At 49.2% G+C, this 17,845-nt stretch overlaps 3 protein-coding genes across 3 annotated transcripts in view; 1 reads left to right on the forward strand and 2 right to left on the reverse strand.

The window, feature by feature from the left end:
• Positions 1 to 179: 179 nt before the first annotated feature.
• Positions 180 to 2,857, reverse strand: LOC125959523 (ATP-dependent DNA/RNA helicase DHX36-like). The gene is made up of 2 exons (XM_049692348.1): positions 774 to 2,857; positions 180 to 243 (listed from the first exon to the last, which is right to left on the reverse strand). Exons 1-2 carry the CDS (start codon positions 2,855 to 2,857, stop codon positions 180 to 182), a joined length of 2,148 nt encoding a protein of 715 aa, XP_049548305.1.
• A 1,180-nt stretch (positions 2,858 to 4,037) lies between these two features.
• Positions 4,038 to 7,755, reverse strand: LOC125950495 (ATP-dependent DNA/RNA helicase DHX36-like). Its single transcript, XM_049678548.1, has 5 exons — positions 7,589 to 7,755; positions 4,769 to 7,527; positions 4,545 to 4,694; positions 4,331 to 4,459; positions 4,038 to 4,254 (listed from the first exon to the last, which is right to left on the reverse strand). The coding sequence occupies exons 1-5, from the start codon at positions 7,643 to 7,645 to the stop codon at positions 4,173 to 4,175; spliced, it is 3,177 nt and encodes a 1,058-aa protein (XP_049534505.1). The 5' UTR covers positions 7,646 to 7,755; the 3' UTR covers positions 4,038 to 4,172.
• A 368-nt stretch (positions 7,756 to 8,123) lies between these two features.
• The window catches only part of LOC125950494 (dual specificity tyrosine-phosphorylation-regulated kinase mbk-2-like), a 22,166-nt gene continuing 12,444 nt past the window's right edge, over positions 8,124 to 17,845 (forward strand). Inside the window, exon 1 of the mRNA XM_049678547.1 lies at positions 8,124 to 9,329. The gene's annotated coding sequence lies outside the window, so the exon portion shown is untranslated. The remainder of the gene's footprint in view (positions 9,330 to 17,845) is intronic.

Below are 17,845 nucleotides of genomic sequence, written 5' to 3' on the forward strand. Positions count from 1 at the left end.
AAATGCACACACGTACTAGTAACTAGTTTTGATTCGCACAAAAACCGCGAACACGAGTCCTACTGGCACGTAAATATAATGTTATATGTTTGATGGATAGGATTCTATATTGAGAAAATGTGAAGCACAAACTAGTAAGTCTGTGTTCCGGTTCATTTCCTGCCAATTGATGTCGTTTGTCAGGAGTTTTTTGGTTTTGTCTCATTGGTGTCGAAGTTACACGTGAGCAGTTCTACAATAGCACTAAAGGAAGATAAATAGGATGAATGAGTAACCTGTTAGTGTGAAAGGGTTAGTTGCTTAAGGAACGCACCGCAGCAATGCTCCATCCGCCGAAGACCAATCGATGGGAGACGGGATGGTCAGCTTTCTTGTCAGCAGACCATCGAATGCCTGGCGCAAATCCTCGATCAAACGGTATGTTTCGAGATTACAATTGAAGCTACGATACAATATGAAGGGGAATAGGTTTAGATTTTACTAAATTACATTTAGAAGTGTTTTAAACGAGTATTAAGGCTACAAACCCAAATTGACCGCCAATTGTGATCTTAATTTTGCCCGATTTTTTCATTCCGTGGATGTTGTCCCCGAAAAAAAATAATGACAATGGGCTCACGATGGTGGTCACAGAGATTATAGGACTATTTCTCAAAACAAGCATGTTTTGATAAACCATGTAACTGTATCGAACATAAAATGGGCAACATAAGAAAAAAGGATCAATTTCAGGCATATCAGCCGAACAATGTGATTGCTTCCTCAATACATACCGTGAATGTACGAACGATTGTACACCATTAACAGACATATTATCCACGCGGACCTGTTTTCCGTCCATACACCAGCGATAAGCGGCGCCGGAGGTTCTAGTTAGATTGACTATGTTAGTGCATAGTCCTCCGGCTATGATTCCGTTCAGCAGATCCATATTAGTGGCATTAACGTTGTTGGCCGGCGCCTGACAATCGTCTGATGTTACAATCCGTCTCTGGCAAAGATGCCGACAAATGTGGTTTTTATCTTCCACTAGTCGTTTTAGTGTTTCGCGGTTCAACGCATTATGTTTACAAAACGACGCTGGATTTCGATGAGTTCGCCATCTCGCGATGACGTTCGCTAGCATTATATGATCACTGGCAGTATTGTCGGCGAACCACTTCCGAGTTTGGATTTCCTTCTCTTCCTCATTCTGGTTAAGCGATTTGACAAACGGATCCTTGAATGATAGGGTGGCCGCAATCGATGTAATCGGATCGATACACCCTAAGATGCTCGCCAGCAGTATCATCTTGCCAACAGTGGGATGCATCCCTAATTGGGCTAGTTGGAAACCGAGGGGCGTTAGGCGCTGATCATGGTCGATAGCCTTCATCCGAGTGAGCAGGCGCAACGAGTTTTCGATTACCTCTTCGGACGGTTTGTCTAGCAAGCGAGCCATGAACGTACGCGCTTCTCCCAAGCGAAGGACTTTAATATGCAGGATTACCTCATCAAGTACTATACGCAAGATCTCCGGTGGAACATTTTCTGTAAAAGTGCGCATCCGTCCACGGCTGTACAGATGATAGCAGGTGCCTGGCTGGACACGTCCAGCACGTCCTTTACGTTGAACTTCGTTTGATTTGGAAATCCACTGGTCCAACAGCCCACAGGTGTTGCCAATCATAACGTTAATCATATGGCGGCCTGTATTGACGACGTACACCACATCATCGATTGTGATGGATGTTTCAGCAATGTTGGTGGCCAGGATGATCTTGCGCGTACCGAGTGGCGGCTGTACAAACACCTGCTGTTGCTCTTTGCTCGATAGTTTAGAGTGCAACATATGAACGACCATATCGATCTCGCTCAGCAATGGATGCTCGTGGATCATCCGGTGAATCCGGCTGATTTGATCTACTGTCGGAAGAAATACCAAAATAGCCCCATCAGGCTGCGAGCATGAAATATGGTACAGCAGCGCGACCAACAGGCTATACTGTTTGTATTCACTCGCCGGGAGTCGTAAGGCTTTAAGAACGTGTTTGGGGTACTTGTGTTGTATCTCTGGTAAATAGCGCGAAATCATATGAATGTATTCCTCGGCCACGGCAGGTTGTATGTTTGCCACATCAAATGTGTGCCAATTCAGTTCCTTCAACACATCCTCCAGATAGTACTCGCGCACCGGAAAGGTTATGCCACGAATTTCTACCACCGGGCAGTTGTTGAAATACGCGGAGAAGGTTTCTGCTGTTAAAGTCGCACTCATGAGTATGACCCTTAGATCCTTCCGGTAGGGCAGCACCATTCTTATGATGGCCAACAGTAAATCCGTGATGACGTCCCGCTCGTGTATCTCATCCAGTACGAGGTGTGAGTATTCGCGCAGTAAGGGGTCAGATTGCATAAACGCCAGTACCACACCGGTCGTACAAAACAAAATGCTTCCGCCCTGCTTCCGTGGTTTGACCGAGTCCAACCGTACCTGGTAGCCAATCGATTGACCCATTGGTTCACCGCGTTCTTTCGCCACACGCTTCGCGAGCGAAATTGCTGAGATACGGCGAGGTTGTGTGCATATGATGCGGCAGCCACTGCCTTCTCCGCGTGATGAGGCTTCCTCCAGAATGTACTGCGGGATTTGGGTAGTCTTTCCGCTTCCAGTTTCGCCCTTCACCAGTAACACCTGACTCTGCTTAATCTTATCGAGAATCTCAGACCGCAATGCGAGCGCAGGGAGTTTTTGGCGAAATTCGTTTAAACCATGGGACGAACCCTTCAGACGAAGAGTCGTCTTGCTTAACTTGCGATCTAATTGAGTCGATCGCTGTATACCCTTGGCCTTTCGAAGCGATTCTGTTTGTAACATCGCTTCAGCTGTGTGCTCGGCCTGGTCTGCATCAGCATCAGCGAACATAGAACGAAAATATTCAAGCTTCAAACTTTCTTCTAGACGGTTCTGTGCCTGCTGTTCATCTACTTTCCAGGACTCCCGTATTTTAGAAATAACCGAGGCGGGAATTGAAAACTCATTACAAATACCGCTTTGACGCTTTCGAGTGGATGGAACGCGGCTGGTTCTTTGTTCAGATTTCTCCAAACACACTTTGCTTGGAGTTTCTCTGGTCGTCAAACCCACTGTTTTAGCTTTAGATGCTTTAAATGCTTTAGCTTTGGATGCTTTAGCGCTCGTTGACGATAGCGGATCCGGAGGCTGTGAAGATGAAAAAGAAGAAGATATTCTTTTATGTTTCGAATCATTTTTCCAAATTTTGCTGCGATTGGCACGCTCCGTTACCGTTGCACAGATTTGCTCAGGAGCCTTCGCAGTTTCGTTTTCATTGCGCAGTTTCTCATCGAAGTAGCCTTCGTCCTCATCGAGGACGCTTTCCAATTTTTCCAAGGCTGGATGTTCCGGCGCATAATTTTTGCGCTCACCCGAGTTCGTCGTCGAATTCTACGATGAAACGCAAAATTAACCTCAAAAATCAAAGAGTACGCGTGCGGTGCGCGTGTGGCTCATTACCTTGCTGCCATTGCCTTCATTTATTGTGGCTTCCACAGCCTTACCATTGCTGCTGGCCAATGAAGATGTGCAAGCTGGTTTGGAGTCTACATCGATTGAACTCAAAGCCACTAACAAATCTAGTAGACTTGTTTCTTCCGCAACGATTTCCGACTTATGTTCGGCACTCTCGTCAACAGGTCCAGGAGACGGAGGACTTTCCGATTCCTGAGGCATGGAGCAAACACGTAATTACACTACCCGTAGTCGATTAAACGAGAAAAGGGCCTAATCTTACCATTTTGCTTACTTTCTCGACGACAAATCTTCACCAAACAGTGCTAAATCACTTGAACGATTCCAAGCTGGCCCATGTGGATCGTCCTGGTCACAAAATGGCGCAATCGGTTAAAAAATCCTCCTCGGTGCAAATAACCGGTTCAATTTCTACACGCACACACACGAAGGAAAAAAAGTAAAAATCGATCAAAAATAAAACCACTTTTGACGACAAGAGTTTGCATATTTTTTTATTTTATTCAACAACAAAAAAAAACGATCGAAATCTGCCATCAACTGCTGAAATTGAAATATTGTTGAGGCGCCCCATTCCCTTCGACTTTCTTTTGCTTTGGTTTTGCTTCAATTTTCCAGTTGCACTATAATCCATCTAGTATCCCTACTCGTTACCATATGCTGGATCATCATCATCGAAGTGGTCGTCGTACTTGCAATCGATGGTTATCAGTTTTATGATAGCACTTTGCAGAGAAAAAGAGAGCGGAAACGGAACAATTTATTTTGCATTTTTTTAGATTTTCATCTTCATGAGCATACCGTAACAGATCGCCCTCCCGAGCGTTCCAGTCGACCGGTGACGGTTCACAGATTTTCTTCTGCAGAAATAGATTGAATCCATTGCGAAGATCCTGTATCAAGCGGTACGTCTCTTTATCACATTTGAGGCTGTAAAGGTAAGGCAGAAAGTAAATGCTTCAGCAACAGTATGGGTTAACTAACGGCTTGTGCCATCGTTTCAGTCCCAACTAACCAGTAGTGACCGGCTATTGAGATAAGCTCGTGGTCATCCTCCGTTTCAACGTGGTTATCACCAAAGAACAGCAAGGGAAACGGATTCACTACCGTCGTATCGAAGATGGTCAACGCCGACAGCTTCTGCATATCGTAGTAAACCACGAAACTGATGCCAAAGTGGAAACACAAAATGATTAATCGTTAAACCAGCCCGATGCTCCGCTTACTGTGACGGCTTACTTTGAATGAAAGATTCCCCGGTTACCATTGACCGACGATGGATGGATTTCGGCCCGGCCTTGCCCTTCGATGCTCAGGATAGCACGCCCATCCGGACTGTTGCGCGATCGAATGACCTTTCGAACGAACGCCACATTCGGGTAGAGGCCTGCTCCAACGATCGCCACCAGCAGCTCGTTGCTACCCGTATGCCGATTGTTCTCCGGTGCATCGCAACCGATCGACGGCAGGAACCGGGCACCGTGCAAATACTCGCAAAACTGGCGCTTCATATTGCTCAGCTGTTGGAGCGTAGCATTGTTGAGAAAGTTTCGATGGCAAAAGCCGGCACGGTTCGACTGTCCGCGCCATTCATCGATCACGCGTGCCAGCATGATGTGATCGCTAGCAATACCATCCGCAAACCGGCGCCGTATACGATCCACTTCCTTTTCCTTACCGAGCGGTTTATAGAATGCGTTCTTGAACGACAGGCTAGCGGCGATCGAGGTGATCGGATCGACACAGCTGAAGATACTCGCCAGCAGTACCATCTTGCCGGTACGTGGATCCATCGGTAGCCGGGCCAGATGGTACCCGAGTGGTGTTAGCTTTTGATCATCGTCGATCGCATTCAAGCGATTGAGTAATTGTAATGACTCTTCGATAACCTCCTCGGACGGTTTGTCTAGCAAGCGATCCATGAAGGTACGTGCTTCTCCCAACCGAAGGATTTTAATGTTTAGAATGACCTCATCAAGCGCTACGCGCAGAATCTCCGGTGGTACATTCTCCAAAAAGGTACGCCTTCTCCCGCGGCTGTACAGATGATAGCAGATGCCTTCCTGCACACGTCCGGCCCGACCTTTGCGTTGGATTTCGTTCGAGAGCGAGATCCACTCATCCCGCAGTGCCGATACACCGTTTTCGTACATGTTCAGCTTATGTCGTCCGGCATTGACGACGTAGACGACATCGTCGATGGTGATGGACGTTTCGGCAATGTTGGTGGACAGAATGATCTTACGTGTACCGGCTGGTGGACGATCGAATACGGCCGTCTGTTCCGCTGTTGGTATTTTGGAATGCAGCGGATAGACGGCGAGCCGAGCCTTGGATAGCTGGGGGTGATCGTGGATCAGCTTGAAGATATCCGATATTTGCATCACGCTCGGAAGAAACACCAGAATGGCACCGTCCGGTTTGGCGTAGGTGATGTAGTACAGTAGCTCCACGATTAAATCGTTCTGATGGCTCTCACTTCCAGGACTGCATAAAGCGCGGACAACGGGCGCCGGATAGTGATTTCGAATTTCATCGACATACGCTTCGATCATATCATAGAATTGATCTCCCCCTTTTTGGGCCGCTCCCTTACGGTCTCGTGGTGCACGACCCGACCCCTTATCCTCGAAGCTATAGTACTTCAGTTCCTTCAACACATCCTCCAGATAGTATTCGCGCACCGGAAATGTGATGCCACGTATTTCAACCATCGGGCAGTTGTTAAAGTACGCGGAGAAGGTTTCTGCTGTTAACGTGGCACTCATGAGTATGACCCTTAGGTCCTTCCGGTAGGGCAGCACCATTCTTATGATGGCCAACAGTAAATCCGTGATGACGTCCCGCTCGTGTATCTCATCCAGCACGAGATGTGAGTATTCGCGCAGCAAGGGATCGGATTGCATGATCGTCAGAACGATTCCGGTCGTGCAGAACATGATGCTACCACCATTCGTCCGTGGCCGTTCGGCTTCGAGGCGTATCTGGTAGCCTACCGATCGGCCTAAACGTTCGCTGCGTTCCTCCGCTACACGGCGTGCAAGCGTGATAGCGGAGATACGCCGGGGTTGGGTACAGAGTACCCGGCACCGACTGCCTGCCATCCGTAATGAGGCTTCCTCGAGAATGTACTGTGGAACTTGCGTCGTCTTTCCGCTACCCGTTTCGCCCTTCACCAGTATCACCTGATGTCGCTCGATCATATCCAGCACCTCAGATCGTGAAGCGTACGCCGGGAGCTTCCGACGAAACTCACACAACCGATGCGTCGAACGGTCGCTACGTTCAAACTCTTCGTACAGTTCCTCATCGAGCCGTGTCGGGGTGGAATCCGGTGGTTCCACCTTACCACTCTCTTCTCGCAGTACCTCTTCGAGCGTTTTCGTGATCACGCGCAGATACTCATTCCGGAACACGGAACGGATGTTTTCGTTTTCGACAAAATCCCGGAAAATCGAGTTGCCTTCCTGGTCACGCCCGTCGTCCAACTGTAGCTGCGTACGTATTTGCTGGATTTGGAACGCTGGAATCGTAATATCGACGGCATTGCGCTTCTCGCTGCGTCGTTTCTTGGCCGTTTGACGATCCCGGTAGAAAAGACCAAGCTCCCGGCCACGCAAACCCGGTGGTGGTGCCTCGGCCTCATCATCCTCGAGTGATGCATCACGCTTATCCTGAAATCGGCGGAAGCGCCCTGCACTACCCGACGAATTCGCTTCGTAGCTGGCCCTTTCTTGTAGTTTCTGGCTCTGCAGAGCCTGACGATCATACCGTTTGCCGCGTCCACGGCCACCGCCCTCAAACGATTCCTGTGAAGATTCGCCTTGCCTTCGACGGGCTTGATTCCGGTAGAACATACCGATTGCGCGCCCTCGCAGATGTCCTGGTGGACGCCCGCGGCCGCTCATGCTGGCCGATGATGTTGGTTCGTTGCGGTTCGAGATGCTTACGTCGTTTTTCTTTGGAAAACTGTACGAGGAGCCGCCGTCTTCTGCTTCCTGAAAAAAGGGGCAGAGCAGTTCGTAAACCGGTCATTTGGTCTGGCGCGTTCCGGCTTACCTTCCACATGCGAAACTTGCGCAATTTTTCTTCCAGCGAATCTTCACCATCCGACATGATCGAAGGCTCGTGAATTCAACTCCCAACACCCCCAAAAACTTAGTTAAAACGCGCGTTTAATGAAATAAAACTTTGAAACTTTTTGGCAGTAATTTTTTCATTCATGCTTCGTCTGGCCACGGCTTTTGATTTTTTTTTGGTTTTCGGCGACATCGGATTTGACATTTCGCGCCGGAACCGACGAAGCGCTACTCGAATTCGAGTAGATAATACCGCCGAATGTTCACTTTCGCTTGTCGGTTAAGGAAATGTTCCGATTTGATTTGCAGAAAAGAAGACCATTTCTATTCTCTTCCTCAAAGAATATTTTTTATTCGTTTCTTCCTCTTGAAAATTTTGATGAAAATCCGTGCTCAAATATTTGCTGGAAAAGAACTGTCAAAAGTGCATGAATACTGCCAGAAAGACATTTCGAGCCCGAAACGTTCCTGTAAATTTGCTGCAGTGGCAGTGGTGGTTAGTGTGGTGGAAAACAGCAGGAAACGAAAAAGGAGGCTGGTGCGGTGCAGCGCAGATCCGAGGCGATCCATGGAGTGACCACGAACGACGACGAGAGCGAACGCCCCGCACTAAAACGGAAACGGGGTCGTGCAGAAGTTCCCCCACGGATTCGAAGTGGTTCTTTTCCTGGACCAGCAGCAGCACCGCAGAAAAAACCCTCAAATTATGCTGCAGCACCACCTCATACACGCACACTTCTGCGTGTAATTTGAGCGTGTGTGTGTGTGCGTGTGTTCGTTCGACGGAAACGAAAAAAAAAAAAACGGTGGGTAGCGAAGTGTGGTAAAGTGCACCGCGGAAACGCATTCTGGAAAAAATCGACTGACCAGCGCGCAGCGAGGACCGAGCACGAAGAGGAGCAGATGGGGGTTGGTGGAAAAGTCTCGCAGCAGCAACAACAAAATTCCCATTCACAAAACCTGCACCAGCAACCTCCAACAACAAGTTAAAAGCTCCTCACCTCTGGGCTCGTACCTAAACGGGCTCACGCACACCTGGCTCCAGGATTTCCCCGGATAATTGTTGCGCCTGAAAAGTGTCCTGTGCGCGTGTGTACGGCCGCCAAGGTGGTCCTGCCAAGAAGAAATGCTCGGTGCATCGGAGCGTAGCAGGCATCCTGATTTAAAAGAAAATCTTTCCTTTCGTTCCTCAGAAGGCCGCGACGCCGTAGTGTAGTGTGTGTGTGTGTGCTGTGTTTGTTGAGTTCACGCATCTTTCTCAGTGAAAAATCGACCGTCGTGCTGGAATCGCGCTGCTCGGGAAAAGATATCCTTTTCCAGCCTGCCTTGTGTGTACGCGCGAGTTCCACCGTATGTGTGCGTGTGTGTGTGTGTTTAGGCGAAAGTTTTGTTGAAAATTCGGTCAACTTTTTGTCTTCATCGCCGTTTTCCTTCCTCCGAGGAGGGCGCCAGGCAAATAGTCAAATCCAAGAGTGCGTTGTGCGTTGTGCTTCGTGCGTGTGTGCTAGAGTGTTTTTTTTCTTATTCGAAAGTTCCTTTTCGATATCGTACCCTGAGCGGCGCGCTCCGTGCTCCTGTGCCACCTGGAAAAACTTTGGCCTAACCCCGGGGTACACAAACAAAGCGCACCTGAAAACTGGAGCTCCGAGGACACCGTCGTGAAGGATATACACCAAGCCAAGCAGGACCGTCGTCGAGCCGCGCTCGCCGGGGTCTATGATGTAAGTACTGCAGGGAGTCACTTATGACTTGCATTGATTTACGTAAACAGGTGTCGAACCCTGGCAAATAACAGTATCGCATGTCGATGAAAGCCTAATTTGCTCGATAAGCTCATCTAGAAGCAAACAACGGATTTAAGGTTATACATCTGGTATATCGATTTGATTGGGGTCATGCTAAGGATATATGGTGGAAAGCATTTCTCTAGATCTGCAGCAAAATTAGATATCCCTCGAGACTTATCTATTGTCGAAGACGCTCTTCATTTCCTCCACCATGCATCATTTGGCCTACTTCGGATCAACACAGCGAGCAACATATTTAATCTTCAGAACACAGCAATCGATCGATCGAGAATGTGAGGAAACGATCAAGCGTTCGAGCTCTAGGGACCGATGGAAAGCACCCCGCTCTACACTACCCCCAAGGGCTTGTAGGTTCTGTTTGTTTTCTTTCGCCTCCAAAACTCATTCTTGAATCTGTTTTTTGAGAGGCGCAAGGAGGGCCTTTCGCTTGATCTGTCTTCCATCTTCTTCGTCTTCATCGGTCTCATCTCATTTGCGTGTACCCGCTGCTGCTGGTGCTGCTGGTGCCGGGAGAGGTCACGCGTTCCTCTTTCTCGCTCACTCGATTGTATGTGTGTGTGTGTGATTTTCATGGTGTTGCTGGGTGTTGTTCTTTGCCTGGGTGTTGCTTCGATGCTGCCCGTCTTCCTGGTCCCAGGTCAGCTTTCAGTGATGGGCTGCTGATGTTTGTTTAGAGCATCCAAGCAACCACAAAAAAAAAAAAAAAAAACGCCGAAGCCCCAGCACCCCGCAGAACATTGATCGATGATGCTTGCTACTTCGCGCAGGATGATGATCACTGTTCGCTGTTCATTCCATCAACTTCTTTCGGCGATTCCAGCGCCAGCCAGTCCGGCGGTTGCGTGTATGAGGAAGAGAATGCACTACACACACATGGCTGCGGGTGTGTGAGTGTGTTTAGGGTGGTGGTTGATCGCTTCCATAACCCTTCTGCGTGTGCTCTGCGACCCCTCAGAGTATCTTTGCCGGTGCTGCGACACCAGAAGTTCGGGTTCTTTTTGTTGTTTTTTACCGGCCCCAACCGCAGCACACAGACACACAGACACACACAAACACATACTGCTGTGCACCTCGAAGGTCGCCGCCTCCGTTGATGGGGATATCATCAAGCACAAGCGCACACAAGCGCACTGCCGATCGGAACCGAGCCGGTCAATCAACTCTGTTGGCTGCCTCTTGGGTGCACATATTCTCGACAATGCACCAATGCGTCGCTATGCACGTCGTAAGGGGAGGGGGGGGGGATGAAAGGTGCGTGCGTTGTGCGTGAATGTGTTAGTGTGTCTGCACTGCACTTCCTCCGCTGTACGATGATCATCTGGTCCGGTGCTTTGTTGGGTTCGCGTCGGGGATGGGTTATCATGGGGTGTGACAGTCGTCGGTAGAGTGGGAGTGGATCACGCGAAACCGCCGAACCACACAACACTGGCTGGCTGGCTGGCTGGCTGGTTGGTGATCAGCGTGTATCGTACATTACTCTCTATGGGGGTTGGTTAACAAAAAATGCGAACAAATGATAGATCGAAAGAAAAAAAAAGAAGCGAAACGAAATGAAGAAACAGAGAAGAGAGCAATTGGTGGAAGCGAAGAGATGGAGAGTGAGATGTGTGTGATTCCATTAAAATAATCATCACGAGGCGTTTCCAGACTGGCCATCGGGCTGGCCGTTGCTGTTTTCAACTGCCATCTTCTTGTTTTTCTCAATTTTTCCCTTTCTGGCTTCTGAAAATATTTTGCAAATGAATTCGATTCGAACAGTAGTGGTGCTGGTTTCGTCGACGGTGGAGCGAGGGTTACTGAACAGTATACAGTAACGTTCAGTAACCGCCTCAACCGCTGCACCACACCCAGTACAAATCGAAGGTGAATGTACAGTCGGTAACAAAAGCGACCAGGAAATATAATATGTCTTTTTGGAGAGGTTTTGCCGGGTAAGATTTGATATCTTGTCGTCAAATTCCTCTCAAGTGGTCTCTTAAACTGGCAAAGTGCTTGTTTTGCATGGACATAGTCCATTATATTTCATTTTTTCGAAATAATGGAGTCTCTTGATCTTCAAAACATATTTAAATACAGATAGAGCCACATCTTCATTTGTTTATGTACTAATGGGCTTCAGATCCCCCTGTCTTAAGTTTCGTATGGCTTCTCTCGAGCTACAAAACTACGATATCCTTTATAATGGAGGATGTTGACAGTAAGCCTTAATTATCGTCATTTTATAGTATTTGTAGATCAACAATCTTTTTGTAATTTTTGCAATTTTCTACATTCGATATTCAATTGAAAACGTATAATTTTGTTGGCTAAGATCATTCGAGAGCATTTGAACCATGGAGAAGTATTGAATTTCAATTTCTTTAACTTAAATTACCATTTAAGACCGTCTCCTGCATTGTTTGTTTCCCAAACACACGGTTTGGTCACATGTGTCCGCTACTGTTTCCGTTGGTATGAGGCTAAATGGTGGGGACGAAAGAAGGGGTGTGGATTGGTGTGGTGGTTTCTAATGCTCTATAATACCCCCCACACCGACACCGGGGGCCAGTTTTAGGGTTGGTGCCGGTGGCTGAAAATAGCTACGCGAACCTCTTCGCGCCGAGACTCGGTCGATCGGTCGCAAACCAGCGGCAGCGGCAGTCAGAGCATGATCGATAACGGTGGCGATCGCGATCGTTTGTCGAAAGTTCGAAGTGAAAGGGATCGACAAAGTTTGAGATTGAGATGTAGAGCAGTCATAGAGAGGAGGAGGGAGCAACGGAATCTGAACTGTTTCTAGGCAGTTCATTCGATAACACACCTCTCATGTTCTCCATATTTGAAAATGTTGCTCCTTCTAAACAATTGTTTGTAGAATCCTTGTGAGAGAGAATCATAACAACATACATCGCGTGCGTGCATCACGGCAAAGTGTTTGTAACAGGGATTTCCATTAGAACTTCTGGCTCTCTTTCCCCTCCTTATTCCCCACAAACCATTGCCGTACCGGAAGCGGTTCGTGCACGAACTCTCCCTGGCCCACCACGAGAACCTAAATGCGCTGACCACAATTAAGACCAGCAATTACAGCGAGAGCCCCCACTGCCACCACTACCACTTACTCGCGTATCCAGACGCACCAGCAACAAGAGGAGCGGTTGCTTACCAAGCCATCATGTGGAGGAAACCCCAGGAATATGGGGAATGGAACAAGCGAACGAGAGAGAGAGAGAGATTGATAGAGAGAGAGAAGCTGTGTTGCGGCTTGTTTGATTGTTGTGCCTCTGCCTCATCGCATCGAGATGCTCCCTCATCGAACGCACGCACCGCATAAATACTCCAACATATTACTCCCCTTTGCAGCAGCAGCAACGGCAGCATCTACCGTTTCAGCACTCTTTGTTGGTTGCGTGATGTGTGTATTAGCGAAAGACCAGGCGGGGGGCATCCATCCATTCTAATCATCATCAGACGTAGCAGCAGCAGCATGATCAGACTCCGAAATCATCCTAGCAGGGTTGCTGTGCGGCAGGTTGAATGATACCGACCGACCGATCGACCCCATCGACCACCGGTGGATCGGTGAAAACCGGAAAAATATGCCAAACCACGAAGCGGCGAACGGTGTGATCGGTGATCCTCATCATCATCATCGTCTTCATCGCGCACGCACGCATACATACATGATCCGCGTGCGCGCATGGTTGGTTCTGGCTGGAGCAGAGCAGAGCCTGGACATGATGCCCAGAGTCAGTGTGTAGTGTCCGTCGTTACTTCCCGTTTGGCGTGTTTATCGACCACGCGCCGCCACAAACACACTCATAAACACGCACTGTTGACGGGTGGGGGAGGGGGAGAGTACTGTTGTGGAAGAGGTACTGTGACCACCGTTCGTACATGGCATGGGTATGGTCATTGGTCGGTTCATCGGCCGCGCGAGATCGCCAAGAATCGTCGTCGTTGTCGTCGCTTCTGTCTGGCCAGAACGCGAACCGCAGCAATCGGCCACCATTCATTAGAGCTCACCACTTGTTGTTGTTGTTGGCCGGTGCGCTGGACTGGACTGAAGTGGACTGGACCGGACTGGTTGGTCCTGGGATGGGCAATTATGTGTCTCCGGATTATTGCCGGAGCCTTACACACCAGTGTCCAGAGTGCGGTCAGTGGCGCGTCGCGTCGCGTCGCGTCGCATCCCCGATGCTGCTACGTTTATGCTCGATTGCGTGTCCTCTGTGGGCCTGAAGCAGCAGCAGCAGCAGCAGCAGTAATCAGCCGAGCGCGTGACTTCGATGACACGAGCGCTCGCCTCGCTCGAAAGGTGACTCAAAGGGTAATTAAATGCGAGAAAACGAATTCACGGAAAAAATGAACATTAAACATTCCATTTTCCCTCCGCTTTTCAGCTTGCATTGCGTGCCGCTGCTGCTGTTGCTGACTATGTACTCCTCTGTGATTCCGCGTCAGCCCTTTGATCCTGCCCCTACCCTTCTAAGGGCGACAGAGCTGACAGAGCTTGGGTGGCTGTTGCTGTTGTTGTCGCTGAAGCCCGATGTCCTAGCGCACCGTGCGCTGTGGCCTACATATACACTGTGGCGGAGGTGCTGTTTTGAAAACTGTTTTGCTGGATCTTCGATCCGATGGCCTGTTTTCTGGTGCGTCAACTTCCGACTATCGAAGGCATCAGCTGCTGCTACCGCTTATCAGCAAGCACAAGTGTGCGCCTCGATGGAACCGATGACGCGATGGTCGCACTGATTTGGATTATGATTTCATACCCTGGTGTGTAGCTCCCCTCCCAGGGGGCTTATGCCCATCGTGTCGGGTCGGATCGATATGCAGTGATGACGCGCGCGCGCCGCTGCTGCAGACTGTGTCTGCGCCATTGCACATATGTCCCGGTTACACATCGGTGGCGCGCGGGCGCGATATGATGTGTGCTGCAGAGGTGGTGTAGCATGTGCGTGCGAGACCAACATAAGCGTGCCGGCTCCGGCCAGTCCCTCATAAGTAATGGAGCAGCCGCCGCCGGGTCGGAGAGAAGAAAAGAGAAATTGCCACGAACCCGTGAAACGAGCGGCCGCAGCAGCAGCAGCAGCAGCAGCAGCATATGTGATCGATGCGTTGCGATGCTTGGCTTCCGTTTTGGAAAAGAGTCACACTCATTGCTTCAGCGTTTGTCTTCCGGCGGCGGCTGTTGAGAGTGATTTGGTGTGTCTGCGTGTCGTCTCACAAACACGGTTTGCTCGATTTCTACGGTGAGGGGCATTTGTAGATGCCAATGCCGACGCAACGACCACCGATCGCGACGATGCTGCTGCTGCTGCTGCCGTTGCTGCCGATGCTCATTATCGCCTTCCACCCGTTGACAGCTCGAGCGTGTCTCCTGAGGGGGAGGAGGAGGAGGAGAAGACGAAGGATAAATTAAAACAAATCCAGCCACCGGCATCGTGTGAAGGCCACACCACACCGCGCCTCCGACTGCGACTCTGTGTGTCCGGTTGTGATCCGTGCAATGTGTGATGCTCGCTGCCGCTTCCCCGGCTCAAGTGCGGAGGAAGTAATTTATATATTTATCCTCCTCTATCCTCTCCGTCCCGCTGACTCCGTCTGCTGTGTTACCCTTTGCCGACAGCGGCCGCGATGCGTCGCGATGTATTTTGACAGCGCGAAACTACCATCACGGAACCATCGGTTCGATTCCGTTTGCTTTTGCCCCATTCGGCCGGTGGTGGTGGTGGTTGGTCGCAACATCGTGTTTCTGTCCTGACAGAGCCACATGTGCCGATGACAGATCGAGGTGAAAGGTGGCTGTAGCGTCACACAACACAGGCAGCGGTTTTCGTTGGTCTCCGTTGGCTTCGACGAGAAATGCTAATTTACATTCTGGCCAGTAGGTCATCAACATCAACACTGCAGTGTTTTTTGGTGGGGCCAACGGTGGAAACATGCAGGTTGCACCAGTAGCCTTGTGAACGAGTGTTTTTCGGATTGCTTTCCGCTCGTTGAAAAGGGAATTTAATGGGCGGTGGCACAGGGTAGAGGAGCAGTATGTATCAGCATTTAAGTTCATCATTTGTGTACCGGTGAATGTACCCCGTCTTTATTGACGATATTGGTGGATCCATTTCACAATTCGATTTAATTCGATTTTTCCTCCCAAAAAAGGCACCAAAAAATAAAAAGCAAGCGTTAATGAATGGGGTCCGTTCGAGTGGCAGAAAATTGCCGTTTTCCAATTGAACGTTATTGGATTTGGGGAGCTTATGTGTTTCTTCTTATTTTATCGACACAATGTGAAAGTGATACAGCTCATTTCAGTCGTCGTCGTGATCCTATTATCGCTAACACCTCAGATCTCCCGGAGTTCGTTAGATTATTCCTATTAAAACAAGACGAGATGAAAAGATAAAATATTCGACACATCCGATCCCCGGGGCAGAGGCAGAAAATTGGCGCATAAAATGAAGATCAGTCACGCTTCAGTTTGCGGAATGTTTTAAAAAATGTTCTCCGACTGACACTTATTAGTAAACAGATGATTAACAGATGTTTTTCCTAATTTATTGCAAGACATTTACGCGCATATCGACCAATCCAAGTGATCGTATACCTAATCCAACTGATCGCTCCCTTTTTTAAGGTTGACAAAAGATTCCTAAACCCCGCACTTGGTATGGCTTGAGGTTCTTTATCAAACAAAAAGTAGCAATCACTTATATTCATCATCAGAAATGTCACCTTATGCATTAAGCAGTATTGTTTGCAAACCTTTATTAACTGAGGCACTTTTTATATTTATTTGTTTTTATATGTTTTGTTTTGATGCGTAACCGTTACTGCAAAGCGATCACAAGTCGTAATCCGACGCACAATGGCGTGTAAAGTAAGAGGTGAGTGGAGGAGTCCAAAGTATTGGGAGACCTAAAAATATGATCGTTCAAACCGCTGCCCGGCCGCCTCCTCCGTGTGAGGTTCCCAACATAATGTGCCGGTGCGCGGTGGTGATAGTAGAACAACGAACGGGAATTGCGACGATTTCGGTTTGCACCGGCCTCCGGCGCGCTCTGGCTTGGCACTCTCGCCGCTCTGTTGTGGTTGCCTAAGCCACACACCAGCTGGCAGATCCCCCCACCCCACACCGTTCTCCCTTTTTCAAGGGGTGGAGGGAGAGAGGAGAGAATTAACAGAGTGCAGCGAGTCAGCTGGGCGCGCGAGAAAAGCGGAGCAAATTAGGGGAAATGGTCTTCTTCATTCGGGAAACCTCGAAACACCAGCCAGCCAGCTGCCTGCTTGCTGGTACGCGTACAGTAGAGGTACTCGCGGTATTGGAAACTAACATGGATCCCGGCACCACTACCAGAGGTTGATCAGGTTGTTGTACGATCGTGGAACTCGCGGTGTATCTAATAGCTTCTATAATTCCATAATTATCATTGTGAAATGCCTCAGAATCTTTGTGCTTCTGCCAAGCCTTTGCAACATGTACTTATATCTTACGGTAAGCTCTCTGACGCTTATCCCTTTTTCGTCTTTCTGGTTTTTATCATATTTATAAGCTGTAAACCGTACGCACTAGTCACAACATTAGCTGCCACGGCAACGATTTCATAGCTGACAACTTTGCGGACCTTCTTCATCTTCTACATTTCTATCTATATTTCCCCGTGTGCATTAGAATGCTAGCCTCTGGTGTGTTCTTTGTCTTTGCGAGCTAGAGGTAGAGAGTCATTCCTCGCGGAGATGGGGGAAATTGCTTTTGCACAGGTAGGGCTGCTGCTGGTGCAGGTTTGTGGAGAAGATCTTCGACGTGTGATCGCTTCCTTGCAGCGGCCTACACCAACCTGAGCATCAGCTTGTTTGCGGGGAAAACCCCCCTTTGCACGAATGCAATGCAAGCAGAAGAATGCACAACCACCGGAGCAGCATCTTCGATAGTGGCGGCGCAAACACCCACCACCAAGGCAAGGCTTTCTCGCAAACTCGTCCGCCTGTTTGCGGAAAAGAAGCAAAGAAGGAAGCAAGGGAGAAAGGAAGGAAGGAAGGAAGGAAGGAAGGAAGGAAGGAAGGAAAGCAGCAAGCGAGCGAACGCACAAAAAACCCCGTTAGGTGACGTGTTTTATGCTGCCTTTTTGGCTCATCGATAGCCATTTATTCCGAAGGCCTCCACTGGGCCGGGCCGGGTCGGTCGGCGGTGCGCTTGGATGGCATTGGGATGGGATAGGCTGGGATGCTTCAGTGGATATCGGTCCGATGCGGCGTCTCGCAGGGCGGCTCACCCGTGTTACGGCACTTTTTGCGCTGCAAGAAGCAGCTTTTATTGCTCCCGTTTTTATTACCGCGCGCCGCGGACTGACCCAGCAACGTTTGTCTGCTGTGCGCGCCTGTGTGTGTGTGTGTGTGTGTGTGTGTGCGCGTGGCTGCAATGGAGTTCCTTCAATTCTTCATTCACC

Source organism: Anopheles darlingi, chromosome 2 (assembly GCF_943734745.1).
Source record: "Anopheles darlingi chromosome 2, idAnoDarlMG_H_01, whole genome shotgun sequence".
In the NCBI taxonomy this organism is placed as follows: domain Eukaryota; kingdom Metazoa; phylum Arthropoda; class Insecta; order Diptera; family Culicidae; genus Anopheles; species Anopheles darlingi.

Excerpts from the sequence above, each read along its gene's own strand:
- LOC125959523 (XM_049692348.1), bottom strand. The coding sequence starts at position 2,857 with ATGTTACAAACAGAATCGCTTCGAAAGGCCAAGGGTATACAGCGATCG. Across the intron at positions 244-773 it reads CAATCGTTCGTACATTCACG|TGCTATTGTAGAACTGCTCA; the intron begins GTATGTATTGAG and ends ATCTTCCTTTAG.
- LOC125950495 (XM_049678548.1), bottom strand. The coding sequence starts at position 7,645 with ATGTCGGATGGTGAAGATTCGCTGGAAGAAAAATTGCGCAAGTTTCGC. Across the intron at positions 4,695-4,768 it reads CGGGGAATCTTTCATTCAAA|TTTCGTGGTTTACTACGATA; the intron begins GTAAGCCGTCAC and ends CTTTGGCATCAG. Across the intron at positions 4,460-4,544 it reads TCAATAGCCGGTCACTACTG|CCTCAAATGTGATAAAGAGA; the intron begins GTTAGTTGGGAC and ends TTACCTTTACAG.